Source organism: Pholis gunnellus (genome assembly GCF_910591455.1).
Source record: "Pholis gunnellus genome assembly, chromosome: 19".
NCBI lineage: Eukaryota > Metazoa > Chordata > Actinopteri > Perciformes > Pholidae > Pholis > Pholis gunnellus.
Genome location: NC_136546.1, coordinates 16519117 through 16533755, shown reverse-complemented (window position 1 = coordinate 16533755; position 14639 = coordinate 16519117). Strand labels below are relative to the sequence as shown.

At 40.9% G+C, this 14639-nt stretch overlaps 2 protein-coding genes across 2 annotated transcripts; both read right to left on the bottom strand.

Annotated features, from left to right (window-relative positions):
* Positions 1-2272: 2272 nt before the first annotated feature.
* fkbp6 (FKBP prolyl isomerase 6) lies at positions 2273-4901 on the bottom strand (the record flags this gene model as incomplete). Its single annotated transcript, XM_079180729.1, has 8 exons — positions 2273-2345; positions 2457-2566; positions 2945-3142; positions 3249-3368; positions 3608-3810; positions 3893-3982; positions 4083-4200; positions 4827-4901. 8 exons carry the CDS (start codon positions 4899-4901, stop codon positions 2273-2275), a joined length of 987 nt encoding a protein of 328 aa, XP_079036855.1.
* Positions 4902-5871: 970 nt separating this feature from the next.
* tmem244 (transmembrane protein 244) lies at positions 5872-11095 on the bottom strand (the record flags this gene model as incomplete). The annotated part of the gene is made up of 6 exons (XM_079180487.1): positions 5872-5993; positions 6556-6600; positions 6861-6986; positions 7613-7689; positions 7805-7890; positions 11003-11095. The coding sequence occupies 6 exons, from the start codon at positions 11093-11095 to the stop codon at positions 5896-5898; spliced, it is 525 nt and encodes a 174-aa protein (XP_079036613.1). The 3' UTR covers positions 5872-5895.
* Between the last annotated feature and the right edge of the window lie 3544 nt (positions 11096-14639).

Sequence of the window (14639 nt, the reverse complement as noted above, 5' to 3'; positions counted from 1 at the left end):
AGTAAAGGTGGCTTCAATAAAGACCTCAACACGTCTTTCTTTTGTACTCAAACTACCAGCTTGCAGCTTTCAAAGTTGCAAACAAACAAGACTGCAATATGAAACATGACATGGTTACTTAGTGCAATCCTCTGTGAAATGAATAATCATCCAAAGCACTAATCGTTGTGAAGAATGGTGTCATAGATCAGTAAGTGTTAATTTATCTATTTTTAATAGATGGTCCAGATGCTTGTTTAATCATATTTAATATTCCAAAGTACCGGTGAACAATACAGCCGTCAGGTAAATGTGATACATACAAACCAGTAAAACCTCACAGCTATGTACTCATATTATGCACCTCTAGTTTTGAAACAAAAATCTCTGGATAGTGTTCATCGCAGCAAACGTATAGCACATAATAGCACACCCTCAAACTACAAACACTACATACAAGTCAGAAAACGTTTAGTGATGCATGTTTCACCATACATCAAAGTGAACTACAAAGTCCCAGGTGTTGCTGTAAATGTAAGATAATACAAGTGCAGAAATGTTGGCACAAATGCCTTTTATTTCTTTACTACTAACATTCACACTAAAACATCAACACGTGTCAGAGAGAGCAGCCTCACACACATTTAAACAAATGAGAAGGATCACGCACGCACAGACGCCGTCTCTCGTTCCTCACCTGAGATGAAGGTAGCAGGCGAGTCTGGAGACCATTGTGTCCGTCTGTCTGTGTCTGTGTCCACTCGGTCTTTACCAGAGCACGACCTGCTGGCCATATGCTGGGAGATAATGGTGCAACACTCGCACACTGTGACAAGCGGATTAGCCACAGAGGTCAATCTGATTTTTCTGCTCCTCCATCTGCCCGTCCGCACTTCTGATCCCCCCCCCCCCCCTCCCCCCATCACCTTACCTCCCTCCACTCCTCCGTCTGTCCAGTTACTACGAATCCCCCTCAGACTCTGCAGCACTGTGCCAAATATACACATAATATGGCACTTAATGAGGACAGAAGAGCAACTGCTAGAAGAGGCTGCAACACAGGCAGGGAGATGGCGGCTACTTACAGGAGCTCTGGAAAACACATCATGGAATAAGGTAAATTCAAGGATATCGTAAAGAAGTCTGCTAGACATCCAACTTGAACATTTAAATTGTTCCTATTTTAAAGAGTCAACTATCGCACATCTTTGTTGTATTTAGAGTTTTTCCACCAAAGCTTGACTTTAATGTTCATCATGCACAGGTTGCTTAAAGTGTGCCCCCTGCTGTTTCATGGTACACACAACAACTAGCAGCCCTTTAACCCAAATGTACTTAAACCACGCAGACTCACTCTTTGCTCTTTGCTTTTACGTCGCTGTGAGCCAAATCTGACCACAACCGCACCCCTGAGGTGCATTGATGAAGTCCATAAGTCGGCATGTTAAAAGCACAAACTGGAAAGAAACTTCGTGGCCATGTCCTCTATTATTTATCTGCCACAAACACTCACTATGCATCCCTTTGTCACCAGATAAACAAAGCAATTTATATACGGACAACCATCGTTTCTACATCCGAGGCCATTTATTTCACAGCAATTCAACACCAACAAATTCTGTAGGAACAGGAATTTAATTATCTTCTAATTCAAACAGGAGCCAACTGTCAAGATTCATTTTAAGAATAACAGATCGTGAAAAAAAAAAAAAAGACAAGATCTCTTTACAAACATTCAATTTCTTTATCATTAACACCTCAAGAGTGATCAGACCCGGTGCAAGTATTTAACACTCCAGCAAACAGTCTTCATAAAGAGAATCTAAGGAGAGGTGCATCATTATAGAAAACATTCCCTGTGACCGTTAATGCAAATCTTCTTCCAGTCGACACATTTAGGTTTTCCAGCGAAACATACCCTCAAACAGAACTGTTGAGCGACATTATCAACAAACAAGTATTGTAAAGAACTTAACTAATTCTTTTAAAAAGGGAAATAACGATACAGCTGTACAACATTATTTTATTATTATTATATGTGCAAAAAAAACCCCTAAAACACAAAAAAGTTGAACTTTCAGAATTTGCAGTAGTGGAGAGAAATTGTGCTGTTCTTTAGCCTTAAAGTCATCTGCAACACACAAACATGTGAAATAAGATCAGTCTTTAGGAAAAGCTCAAACCCTGTCCTTTCAAATTAAGTTAAATTTGTGTCTAATTGGACCCCAGACAGACAGGCAGACAGACAGGCAGACAGACCGGATCGCTTACCTTTTCACTCATCTTTACATCTTCACTTGCCCCTCAACTCTCTGAACATCTTGGCGTACAGTTCCTTCTGTTTGTCCAAGCTGTCCCTATAGCATCTGAAATATGGACACAGTTTATACACATAGAACATCTTCAACGTGACTTGAGGCCTCGGGTGGCACCGAACACTCGCGTGCAATAAGCATAAGTGAGTACGTTCATCTTACATTGCCACTTTCCTCAGCAGGTTGTTGATGTCGGTGTCAAAGGGCTTCTTTGCTTGAGCAGTTATGAGGCAACCCTGGGCGCTCTCGTACTCACACAGCTCCAGATACGCCTGACGGAGATGACATCAGTGTGAATAAATGGCCTAATTGTTATCTAGAGTGTAAGCTGTCAGCAGCAGAGCAGAGCTGCAACGATCAGTCGATCAACAGAAAAATAGTCACCAAGTCACCATTTTTTTCATGCAGAAAATGCTGTTTTCAGCCCTTTGCTGCTTTTTGTGTTCTATATCATATTAAACTGAATATCTTTGGACTTTGGACGGACAAAAAGAAAGACATTTAAAGTCATCACTACTGTCATCATCCCTATTTTTAACTTCCTTCGCGACCTAAAGCCTTTAATATCAGACACACTTAAAAAGACTTCCGAGATCCTGTGAGGATTGTTTATCTGACGGTTTTGAAGACAAAAGGATCCCACGTCTCACCTGACCGCAGCGGAAAAGAGCCTTTGTGTTGGCAGAGTCTATCTCCAGGGCTTTGTTGCCATATTTCAGGGCTTTATGCGGGCTGTCCAGGCGGAGCTCAGTGAGAGAGAGGTTCAGATAGAGAGGAAGCAGCGCTGTCTTGATCCTCTCCGCCTCCGCGTCGCTCTGCGTTTCCCTGTTCCTCAGCAGCAGCGTTGCCTTGGCCAAGCACAGAATCAATCTTTACAAGTACACAAAAAAAAGGGCAACAAGCACCTGAAAATGGAGCGCGTTTGTTCGTTTTATACACTCTTCCCAGATTTACCTGTTTGTAGCGATCTTTGGCATGGTCGAAGCGGCTTTGGTTGAAGCAACGGTTGCCGAAGCTGCGTTGCGTGCTGACAACTTCGAGGAGCGTGGACAGAGGAACTGTGTTCTGCTCCTCCTGGAGACCGAGAATCAGAATCGCCAGCAATACAAACCAAAATCCAACTTTTCAACCTCCTTCTGTCTTATTTTCACTATTAAAAAGTTGTATAATGAGCACGATTTTTTTTAGTTGCATGCATAACTGCATGGAAATATTAATAAATCTCTTAGTAGTCTGACAAAAGTGGAAGACCGATGCGTTGTGTGACTTCTGACGTCACAGTGCTCTCAGACTGTGACCCGAAGCCTCCCTACCAGACTCATTGTGATGAAGTCGTCCACTTGTCCCGAGTCGAGGAAGTCGAGGATCTGAATCTCGTACAGAATCACGGCGGCGGCGGGAATGAGCGGAGGACAACCCATGTCCCCGTAGGCATACTGGGGCTGGAAGAGGAAGCGAGAGAACTCTCCTTTCCGCATGGTCAGCAGACCCAGCTCCAGTCCGGCCAGCGTCACATCTGTTTTCAATGACCAGTTCAAAAGCTGTGAGGAGAAAAGGAGAAAAGCTCTATTGAACCCTGCACACTAAGAATTACTGACCTCTCCCTAACTTCATCATCCGGGGGTACTTGTAGTGCGTGGTGGTTTCAAAAGGCCGGTCGGAATATTCCAGGAAACTCGAGTAATGGACTGTGGAAGGAGGAGGATGAGGAGGAGAGGTTACGGCAGGGCAGAAACATTTGACAAACTGCGTCGGGAGTTTTTAGAAAGAAATTCAACTTGTAAATACTCAATACTGAAGCGTTTTCAGGTACGGGTGGGCCCTCTCCAGATTGGACCACCTCCTTCAGGATCCCTCCATCGCCCAGGACATCGTTCATCTGTTGGCGGAGATGATCGAACGGACTCTACAGAAGGCCGAGAAAAAGCCTTTAAACAACTCCACATTACTTAAGTTATTGGTGTATGTCCGGACACGTCACACATAACGATGAGAAAACTGCTCAAGAAGGAAGGCTCAACAGCTCTTTATGCTTTTGTCAGCTCTTCTTTTTGAATGTTTTCTTTTGTTTGTTTTTGTCACAAGCCTGAGGCTGCTGTGCTACAGTACATGGATTATTAGGCTTACAGCACAATTGTACTTTCAAATGTGTATTATTTGTACACTTTAAACTACTTCATAAGACCGTCGTATAACCAACACCTGATGTCAATCAATTGTGAGAAGATAAAGTCAATGTAACTGACTTAAAAAAACTAAATTAAACTTTAACATCACATGCTGGCACTCTAGCTTCACCTATCATTAACCATGAACTGTGCCACATGGTACAAGCTAATAATATGTCTTAGCTTTAGAAGACAGACTGATGCAGATGTAACTTATCAGTCACGTTGATGACTTTAGCTGGACTGCAGTAACGTGGATTTCAAACGTCACTGTGTTTTTGCTACAGCTGCTCTCACATCACCTATTAGCTTAGCTAGTTAGCTCGCCATGCTAACCCGGTTCAACACGTGTTCACACACTTACCGGAGTGCTCCTCGATAGCCGCTCCTCGGGGCTTATTAACCGCCGGATACTGGATATCAACCCGTTTCCTGACATTCAGTCGGTGGGATAGTTACGGCTACCGTTTAGACAGGTTTATTTGTATTTGTTTACTGAAGTTAACCAGGTGGCTTAATTGAGCGCAAGAGTCGTTTTGCTGTGTTTTGGCGCTCAGGGAGGCGGAGTCAAAAAGTATGCGTCGAGTTTACCGACTCATGCAGCTGCTATTCTCCCCAGTTTGTAATTATAATTTTTTGTAACAGAATACACAAACCAAACATTTTAAAATAAAATATATGATGCTTCACAACGAAACATTTACTTTATGTAGGCCCCAAATTCTCCTTCTCATCCATGACTTTGGGAGCGAAATGGTTGTTTTGATATATTTATATGCTTCATTTCAGAGCCAGGAGATATGTCTTTGTTATCAAGGCAAATACCACTTAGGCCTCTTCTAGTTCCACATATATACACAAAAAACACTCACAAAAAACACACTTTGCTTAAAGTATTTAATGTAAATCCAGTTTTATCTTATATATACAACCATAAAATACAGGTAATCATTTTCTTTATCAGACTACGACACTATACTTTACACTCTACAAACTTGGTATGTTACACATTCAGTATAAATATAACACTAACATTACAAAAGTAACATTGCTGACTTCACTCACCATTGGATAAATATCAGTTAGCAGATTTGTTTTAACTTGGTGAGATTTTATTTAGCAGCTGTAAATCCAGTCTTTTACAGAATGCTACGAGTGTCATCTCCTCTATTTGTATTCAGTTAGTAAAGAAACAATACAAAACATTATTTAAACTGTACAGAATAGGATTTAGAAAATAGACAAAGTTGGGCCATTTGTACAAGGAGGGATGTGACTATTAGCTAAAAAGAGTTTCTTGTGGTTGCTTTATATAATAATACAGTATATTCTTCACATCGATGTTAACGTGAACCTAGCAGTATTAAAAAGTGAACCCAGTGGATGTGTCCGGACCTAAGATTAACGAGTAAACCGATTAAAAGCTTTCGTCATTAGAAGTTCTGTAGTTCAGCTGGATAGACAAAGTTGCTTCTGAAGAGTTTATGGGCCATGAGCTGTCCTCCAAATATCATCATCACCAGGCCTGAACCTGCAGAGAGAGGGATTTAATGATCAAGGAAAAGAGATCAAATCAAGGAAGGTTTCGCGGCTGGCAGCTGTCCTTAAAAAGCCTGAATCTAAAGGGACGTGGGAAGTAGGGCTGGGCGAGTTGGTCAAATTGAATCTCTCGATAACAGTATATATGGCATGTTGGTCGATGTGAAATAACCACATGGATTTGTTTACTCTTGTGTGAATTAAATACAAATATAAAGTACTGAGTATCTTCTTAGGAAATTAAGAACTTCAGTGCAAAATAATCCGATTTCTTTACAATTTGTAGTTAGTATGTGCTTGTTGTTTTCAATTTAGTAATTGTGTATCATGATATCCTGATAACTGATTTCCCCAAGACAAGATTCCATTGAAAGGCAATAAATTATCATATGACATATCGCCCAGCCCTAGTGGGAAGTGATTTTGTTGTAAGTCTGGGAAAAGGCGAAAGAAATATCTTGGCCAGATAAAAAGGAGACAGACAGAAATAGAGGGCGGAGACAGCGAAGGATACACATGGAGGGGTAGAGAGAAGAAGAAAGTAGAGATCTTACCCAGAGCTATCCACCAGTGCTCAGCTGAAGGGAAGTCTGACATCACTGCAGAAACATGAAAAACTGTGTATTTGAACAACACATAAAACATACTGCTCATATTCACTAATTTGGTTTAGAAATGTATTTTGGTCCTTTAAATTCTCAAACACAAATGAATAGTGCCTGTGTGTGTGTGTGTGTGTGTGTGTGCCTATACATAACCAAACCGCTACACCCAGTTACATAATCAGGCCTCCAATCCTATCAGCTGTTCCGCTCTATTGATCCACTTTGTGTGTGTGTGTGTGTGTGTGTGTGTTTACCTGCCACAGTCATCGCGATGTGCAGCAGTGTGACAGTTATGGCGTAATCCCAAACCCACTCCTCGACAATCCAGGCGAATACCAGCCCTCCCAAAACATAGGTCACTTCTGTGGAAATGACACCAACTGGTGGGAGGAGGAGAGAAAACAACCAAAAACCAGTGTGATGATCCTCCTTTACTTATGTAAAAGTCGCATTACTGCAATTTTAAAATACTGCTTTAAAAATGCTACCCAAGTAAAAGTACAAACATATAAACTCATTAAAAGAATTACTTAAATGATCAAATGTCAGGATGTAACACAATCATTTGTAATATAAAACATGCATATGATAATCCATATTATACAATTGGATTATTTTTACTGATGGATTCATGTGTTTGCAGATTTTTTAATGTTGTTGCTGGTAGAGTTGAAGCTTGAATCTATAACTGCGCTTCATATTTTATAAGCTGATCACATGGTTCATATGTAAAACCTAAATCTGCAAAGTAACCCGTAAATAAAACTTTAACATTGATATAAAGTGTAGAAAAAAGTACGACAGTTGCATTCAAAGCTCTCAACATCATGTAAACAACTTTAATTTCTTTTTAGACAGCTGTTCAATATCTGTACGTAAATTGAACGAGCAGTAACTTCATACTCCTGCAGACGTGTAAAGTATAGCATCACATTTTAATACTCAACTAAACTACAATCACCCTTGAATCAAACTGCTTGAGCGATATTCCATCAGTGCTACTCACCGAGGTATTTGGGGTTCTGCCATGACGGTTGTGTTGTGTAGTCAAATGGAGCCAACAAGCTGTTGATCTCATGAACCCTGGAGACACACCACAAGATGATAAACGGTAAATGTCCACTTTGGTTTGTATTTTATTCTTTGGCAACTTTTTCTTGGAGCAAACTGTGGAGGCTTGTACAGTATTTGTGTGTACCTGAGCAGTCCGATGCAGAGACTGACCACCATGTAGTAGAGAGAGTAGAAGCACACCATGCACATCAACAGATTTTGTAGGACAACCTGAGGAGACGGAGAGACAAGGAGAGATATTTATTAATTATGCTCCGGGGGTTTTAATTTCACATGAAACCTGCTGTGTTTTATAAAGCGGCAGCTCTAATATTTTCTTTCTGAGGGAGAGTGAGGAACAGACAGCGTCTTTTCTCTATTTTCACTTACTGATATTGAATAATGCTTGATCTACTGTATACTGTATGTTCCTGACACCATATTTACACAGTTATTTCCTTTTTCCGTCATTTGACTGCTGACTGTTTACAAATTACAACCCTGAGGTTAAACTAAACATTTTAATTACATAAATGAGAACCATTACTCAATGTGTGGATGGAATTCTATGCGTTTCGGCTTTTAAAAATGTCTTCCGTTGTTCATCTGGGTGTTTTTGCTTCAAATAAACAAGGTAATAAGACTATAAATACCAAGAGAAACATAAACCTTTATGTCAGGGATTTGGAGATATGTCTCCCAAAGCTAACAAAGAAATCCCCTGTTCCTTTCCTCCATTTTCTCTTTTCCCTCGTGACCAAACCAACACTGATGGCAATAGATAGCAGCAGACACTTGTTGCTTGCCTGCTAAAGTCTCCTTTCATAGATGATTAACTGCAGCCTTTGCAGGAAATTGGGTTACACGACACCCTCGGAGGAGAAATAAAAGACCTCTTCCTCACAGCTGACGTTTTTGGCTTGTCAAACACAGGTGTGGCTGATTACATTAATAATGGGCTGCGTTCCAGTCAGGTGTGCCGGTGCCAGGGCCCTGCATGTTGGCTTACTGGCACGTGTTACTGAAACGCAATCATCGTTAGTCTCATTAGTTACACCTGTTCTTTTCCTGCCGCGCCAAACATCAGCAGTGATAAAGACCACGGATAAGATGAATAATAACTTTCTCTACACTCATTTCTTTGCATGTTTATTGTGATACAAAGTGACTATTCAAACAAATTATCTTTTAACTCTTTTTTATGTACTCATTGATCAGTCTTTATCAGTCTATAAAATACACATTTTACAATTTCCAAAAGTCCAAAGTAAATTTTAATTTGATTGGCGTATAGTCAATGGGAATAACGTCCCAAGCTCAAAGATATTACATTCACAGTGCTATAAAACAGAGAAAAGCAGCACATCAGTCAGTTGGTTGATCGGTCTATGTTGGTTCAGACTGGTTGTCAAATTTTGTACTGACAGTCATGGTCCCCAGAGGGTGAATCCTGACTTTTGTGATCCCCCTTACTTTGGACTTTCTATTGGTTTTGCATTTCTGGACGCCACATATAATTTCCTGGTCAATCCATTTATCTAACCAGTAATCTGCAATCATCCAACACACTGCAATGCTGACTTGACAAACACCTTCCCTCTCATACTGTTAGTCCTCCGATGACCAAATACTCGCAAAACGAATGACATTCCAACCGGCCTCAAATGTACTTTGTGTTTAGTGCTAATTAGCATATGTTAGCATGCTAAGATGCTGGACTAAGCTGGTGAACACACCTGCTAACACAAATATCACATGTTGTCATTGGGAGAATTTTAGCATGCTGACGTTAGCATTTAGCTCAAAGCACCACTGTGCCCATACGGCTTGTTGTTGCTTGATAAATTACTGAAGCAAGTAATCCACTAATCGCTTCAGCGGTAGTAACATTTAAATGAGAGGATATCTGTTTGCATGACATCGTCATTAGACCAGCACTGAACCCCTGAGTGGATGACGCTATCATTTACCTGTTACATCGGGCTTAATCCCACCTGGACAAGGTAGATACCACAGTGAGGATCATGATTTCTCCACTGCTTTTAACGCCGTACAGCCTCTGCTGTTGGGAGCTCAGGGCCATGCAGGTGTCCTGAATAATGGATGACCTGACCAGCAGGCCACACTTTGTCTTTGAGACCGCGGGTCAAGAACTGTGAGCAACACAGGGGTCCCCCCAGGGCACTACCCCCCCCACCCCCACCCTTTTCTGTTGACTGTGTCGGGTGGTGCAGATTGAACCATCTGCAGTTGAACATAAGCGAGACGAAGAAACTGATTGTTGACATCCACAGGACTCTGACCCCTGTATCCATCCAGGGGGAGGATGCCATGGTGGTTCACTCCTATACTATCAATACTATAGTGGGCTGGGATGCTGCAGATGCTCTACCAGTCTGTGGTGACCACTGCTATCTTTTATGCTGCCATGTGCTGAGGCCAGAGCGTGAGACGCTAACAAGCTCAACAAGCACGGGGCAGAAGAGAGCATTCCCGGCAGTAGTCATCAAACTCGTTAACTCATCCGCGCTGTGTCACAGTCTGGACATCAGTGGACTGAGAGGATGCTGAGGTCTTACTTAACTCGCTAATTGGACTTTATAATTACATCCGCAACAGTGAAACACATATTTTTTGTAACTTTTAAAGTATAATTGCATTCATTTAGCAAACCGTACTACAGTTTGTATTGTATTGTAACTGTGTTTATTGTCATGCACAATCAAAAGAACAAATTCATTGTTTGTGCAATTTAGTTTTTGCTCTATTGTCACTCTAAAATTAGCAGCAAAGAAAATCTAGTTGCATTTTAAAAGTATTGAGATAATTCCCATCTGTATCTTGAGGTTGTAAATATAAAGGATGCATTTTTTTAAAACTGACCTACATTTCCTGTTATTGTGGCCCACCTAAACCACGTGGTCCCGTTCAGACAGCTGCGAGGATATTAGTTTGTCTGGAGGCAGTAAAGTAGCTTAGCTCATGCCAATACTTAAGAGAAAGCTAAAACACCTTGGCTAGCCTGGTTTCTTTCCACACTTTAACACGTTTTGAGGCTTTAAATTGACTTTTAATCGAGTTTTAGTTGATTACTCTAGTCCAAAGTATGCTTGTAAAGGTTATACAATCGTCTAATTGTGACATAAGGACATAAACCTTATAAACTACTCACTTAAATGTTGATTATGACTGTAACGAGAATGACATAATTCAAATGACTGTATACAAATCAAATTTATTGAACAAGGCAATACACTTGATTACAAGTAATTTGCTCTAGACACGTTGTAAACGCCTCCTTAATCCCCTCTGTTATAGCAAACTCATCATACAGCGTGCTTACCAAGGTATCGCTGGTTGTAGTCTTGAGGGAGAAGGGTCCATGGCGTTTTATGAGTGTGAAACCAAAACAACGACAGCAGTAGTCCAACAACATGAATGGCTGCTGGTCTAAATGAGAGAATGTAGGCTACATGTGTTTGTGTGTGAGAGAGCATGTTGGGGAGGAGGAGGAGGAGGAGGAGGAGGAGGAGGAGGAGGAGGAGGAGGAGGAGGAGGGAGGATTGGATTAGAAGAAATGGGATTACTACTAAGAAGAGTACTAAGAGTAAATCCCATAAGGGATAATGGTGAACATACTCTTGTAGAACGAAGTTGGTTATGAGACTAAATACTTCAGGAAGTGCTACAGATACATATTTATATTTGGACTATTAGTATTATTTCTTGAATTGTCCTTCGGGTATCTTCCTCATCCCTCCATTAAGTCATTCTGGATTTTTTTCCATTTCTTTACTTCCTGTTTCTACCATCCTCTTTCTTCTTTTTCTATCTTTCAGTTCTCCCATTGGGCCTATCTTTATTTTACGCTTTGCTTCCTTCACGCACTGCGCCTCTCCTCTCTCCATCAAAATTAAAGTATAAAGCAGAAGCAGAATACGTCGGCATGACGTCGAGCTGAAGCGATTAGTTGAATGATGGGCAGATTATTAATCAGCGACTGTTTTCATATTCAACTGATTGTTTGAGTCATTTTTTAAGTAAGTATGCCAAACATTTCCGGCTTCTTCAGTGTGGATCTGCTCCTTTTCTTTGTCTTATATGATGTTAACTACATATTGTTTGGTTTTGGACAACTCATTGATAATTGAGAATATATAAATGTATCTCCAAATGAACTTTGAATGTGGATAATTATTAGTTGAAGCCCTCGTATGACGGAGCTGCTGATACTAACAGTGACAACACACAACAACTTAATTTGACCTGAATGTATTTTGAAGGTGTGGCTTGGTGAATTTTGCCTGAAGTTACTTTTTTATAACTCCGATTTTGATCTGTGATTCATCCTGGAAGTCCAGCGTTTAAGAAATCTGCAACAAAACACCAACAGACACGATTACAATCTTGTCTGTCGATTTTAGTATGAACACTAGGTGGCAGCATAGCTTCACAGGCAGAGAGAGAGAGAGAGCGAGAGAGAGAGAGAGAGAGAACTTAATCCACCCATGAAGAAGCAACACAAGAACAAGATAACAGCCACATGCACAGCACTGACAGCAGCAGATAAGGTGCTCCCTGATGCACCATTCATACTTATGGATTTCTGACAATGGAGTCAGAAATCATTCTGCTCCATGTTATATTTAACTTTGAGATCTTGAATGAAAACAGACAAGCGAGGGAGAATCTGTTCATCCATCATCTGCTTATGAAAAGACAGACGAGAAAGAAAAGAGGGTGAAAAAGGAAATGATGTGGCGAATGACGAAAGTTCAACAATGTTCCTACGGCTGAAGATACTGTATTCAACTCTTCAGCGTCACAGCCTGCGTATGTCTGCGTAAAGCATGTGCACGTGCACCTTTTGTGTGAGAGGCTGATTTGGCTGCTACGGTAACCTGCATCATCGTATCCATAGTGATGAGAGCAGGGGAGTGGGAGGGGGGGATGGAGAGCTAGGTAGGCGTCCTAACTATTCATCCCCCTGTGTGTGTGTGTGTGTGTGTGCAATTTTTTCTTTTATATCTCTAGATGTTTCCTCTGACTCAAAAATAGCAACAATATGAATTGCATGATTCATTTTATTTGGACTAAATGCTGACTAGGAAGTGACAGCAAGCAGGTGATTTGCGTAGTTCAGCTTAGAGAGCGGAAGCTGGGGGAAACAGCTAGCATGTCTCTGTCCAACAATAACATAATCCACATACCGGCATCTCTAAAGCTCACTCATTTACACGATATATCTTGTTTGTTTCATCCGTATGGTAAGTATAAAAAGACAATCCACCATTTGACTCAAGGACGTTACTGATCCCGGCTATGGAAGTCAGGCACATAACCCCCCCGCCCCATAAAGTGTAAAGCTTTAGAGGTGCAGATTTTCTGACCTTTATTTGGAGAGAACCAGGCCAGCTGTTTCCCTCTGCTTCCAGTCTTTATGCTAAGCTAAACAGCTGCTGGCTCCATCTTATTTACCGTAAAGGCATGAGAGTGAAAGTATTTCTTTAATATTCTACGGTAACGAAAACACAATTATTCATATTTTTCAGTTGATTATACACTAAAGAAAACATACTTCTTACTATTATATTCCATTTTTGCCAACAGATCCCACTAAATGTTGCACACTGTTCCTTTAACCGCAGGTACTGTATATGAATGTGAACCTAAGTATCAGAATTATGACTCAACATTTGTCTTAGTCTTTGTTCATTAAGCCTCAAACATCAGGTAAGTGATCTCAACTTGACAATTTAAAACACATTTTCATCTAAATCCCTTTTTTCAGCCCGACACAGCAGAAGCTCAGCAGTGGTGGAATAACAAGAACAGTGGACCTTTTGAAGCTTAAAAGCATTGCAGATGGATTTCAAGGCTCTTATGAATTATTAAGCCCATATAAACCTCAAACGACAAACAGGACTTTTTTTTTTTTCAAGGAGCACAGTGAAGCTAAAAAAAACTATAACTCTGGTATCCTGTCATAACAAAAAACTATTACAAAACAGTGCATTGCAGTACATTTAGATATCAGCATGCTAGCAGATGATCCGAGTATGATAAATGGGACTGACAGAGACGATTCAACAGCGTGCTTCTGTTTCTACAGGAAGTGTTTACGCCTCACGAGTGGCTTTAAACAATCTGTGTCGTATCCACAGCAGCAGAGAACTGAACACACTGTGTCTCTGCTGTTCTCCTCATCTGTTTTTAAATTCCATGAAAATCAGCGAGACGCACAGAGAGAGGCTCATGAGAATGCATTGACCTACATGTCAACATGTGTTTTGTAGGAGCAGAGAGGCTGTAATTATCATTCAGTGTGTGTGTGTGTGTGTGTGTGTGTGTGTGTGTGTGGTACGGACTTTGACGTCATACAAAAGCACAGTTTGATGCATCATAATTCATTCAAAATGTACAAAAACAGGCAATAACAGCAGTAAGTGGTTAGTGAGGAAGAGGTTTGCATGATAAGTGAGGAAGAAAGAAAGAAAGAAAGAAGATGCGTTATACTTTCTGCCATGTTGTAGAACAAAAGATTAACCCTTACCGCCCTTAACCCTTTGTCCACATGTCCCGCCTCCTCCCAGCTAATTACCACATCACTGAGCATAAAATGACCCTTGCATGTCTCCTTTTGGCTTCCATCAAGCCCACAATCTGTCAATTGATCCATTGAGATATTATTTTTTCAATTTTCAAACTAACCAATTCTCTGCTGTCCACCACAGACGTTTCCACTCTTCCTCCCCTTGCCTCCTCATGTCCTCCTCCTCCCCCATTTCCTCTCCCCCTTTTCTTTCCAAAAACCCTTTCCCTGTCAGTTACAGTTTCCCTTTAATTATTTAGACTCCTGTCCACAGCTGCTTACAATAAGTATAGCCCCAAAAGTCAACACATTTTCTAAATCCCATAATCCCAAGTGGAGTTGTAAACGAGAAATGCAACAGTCAACAATGTAAGGCTTTGTTTTTCCC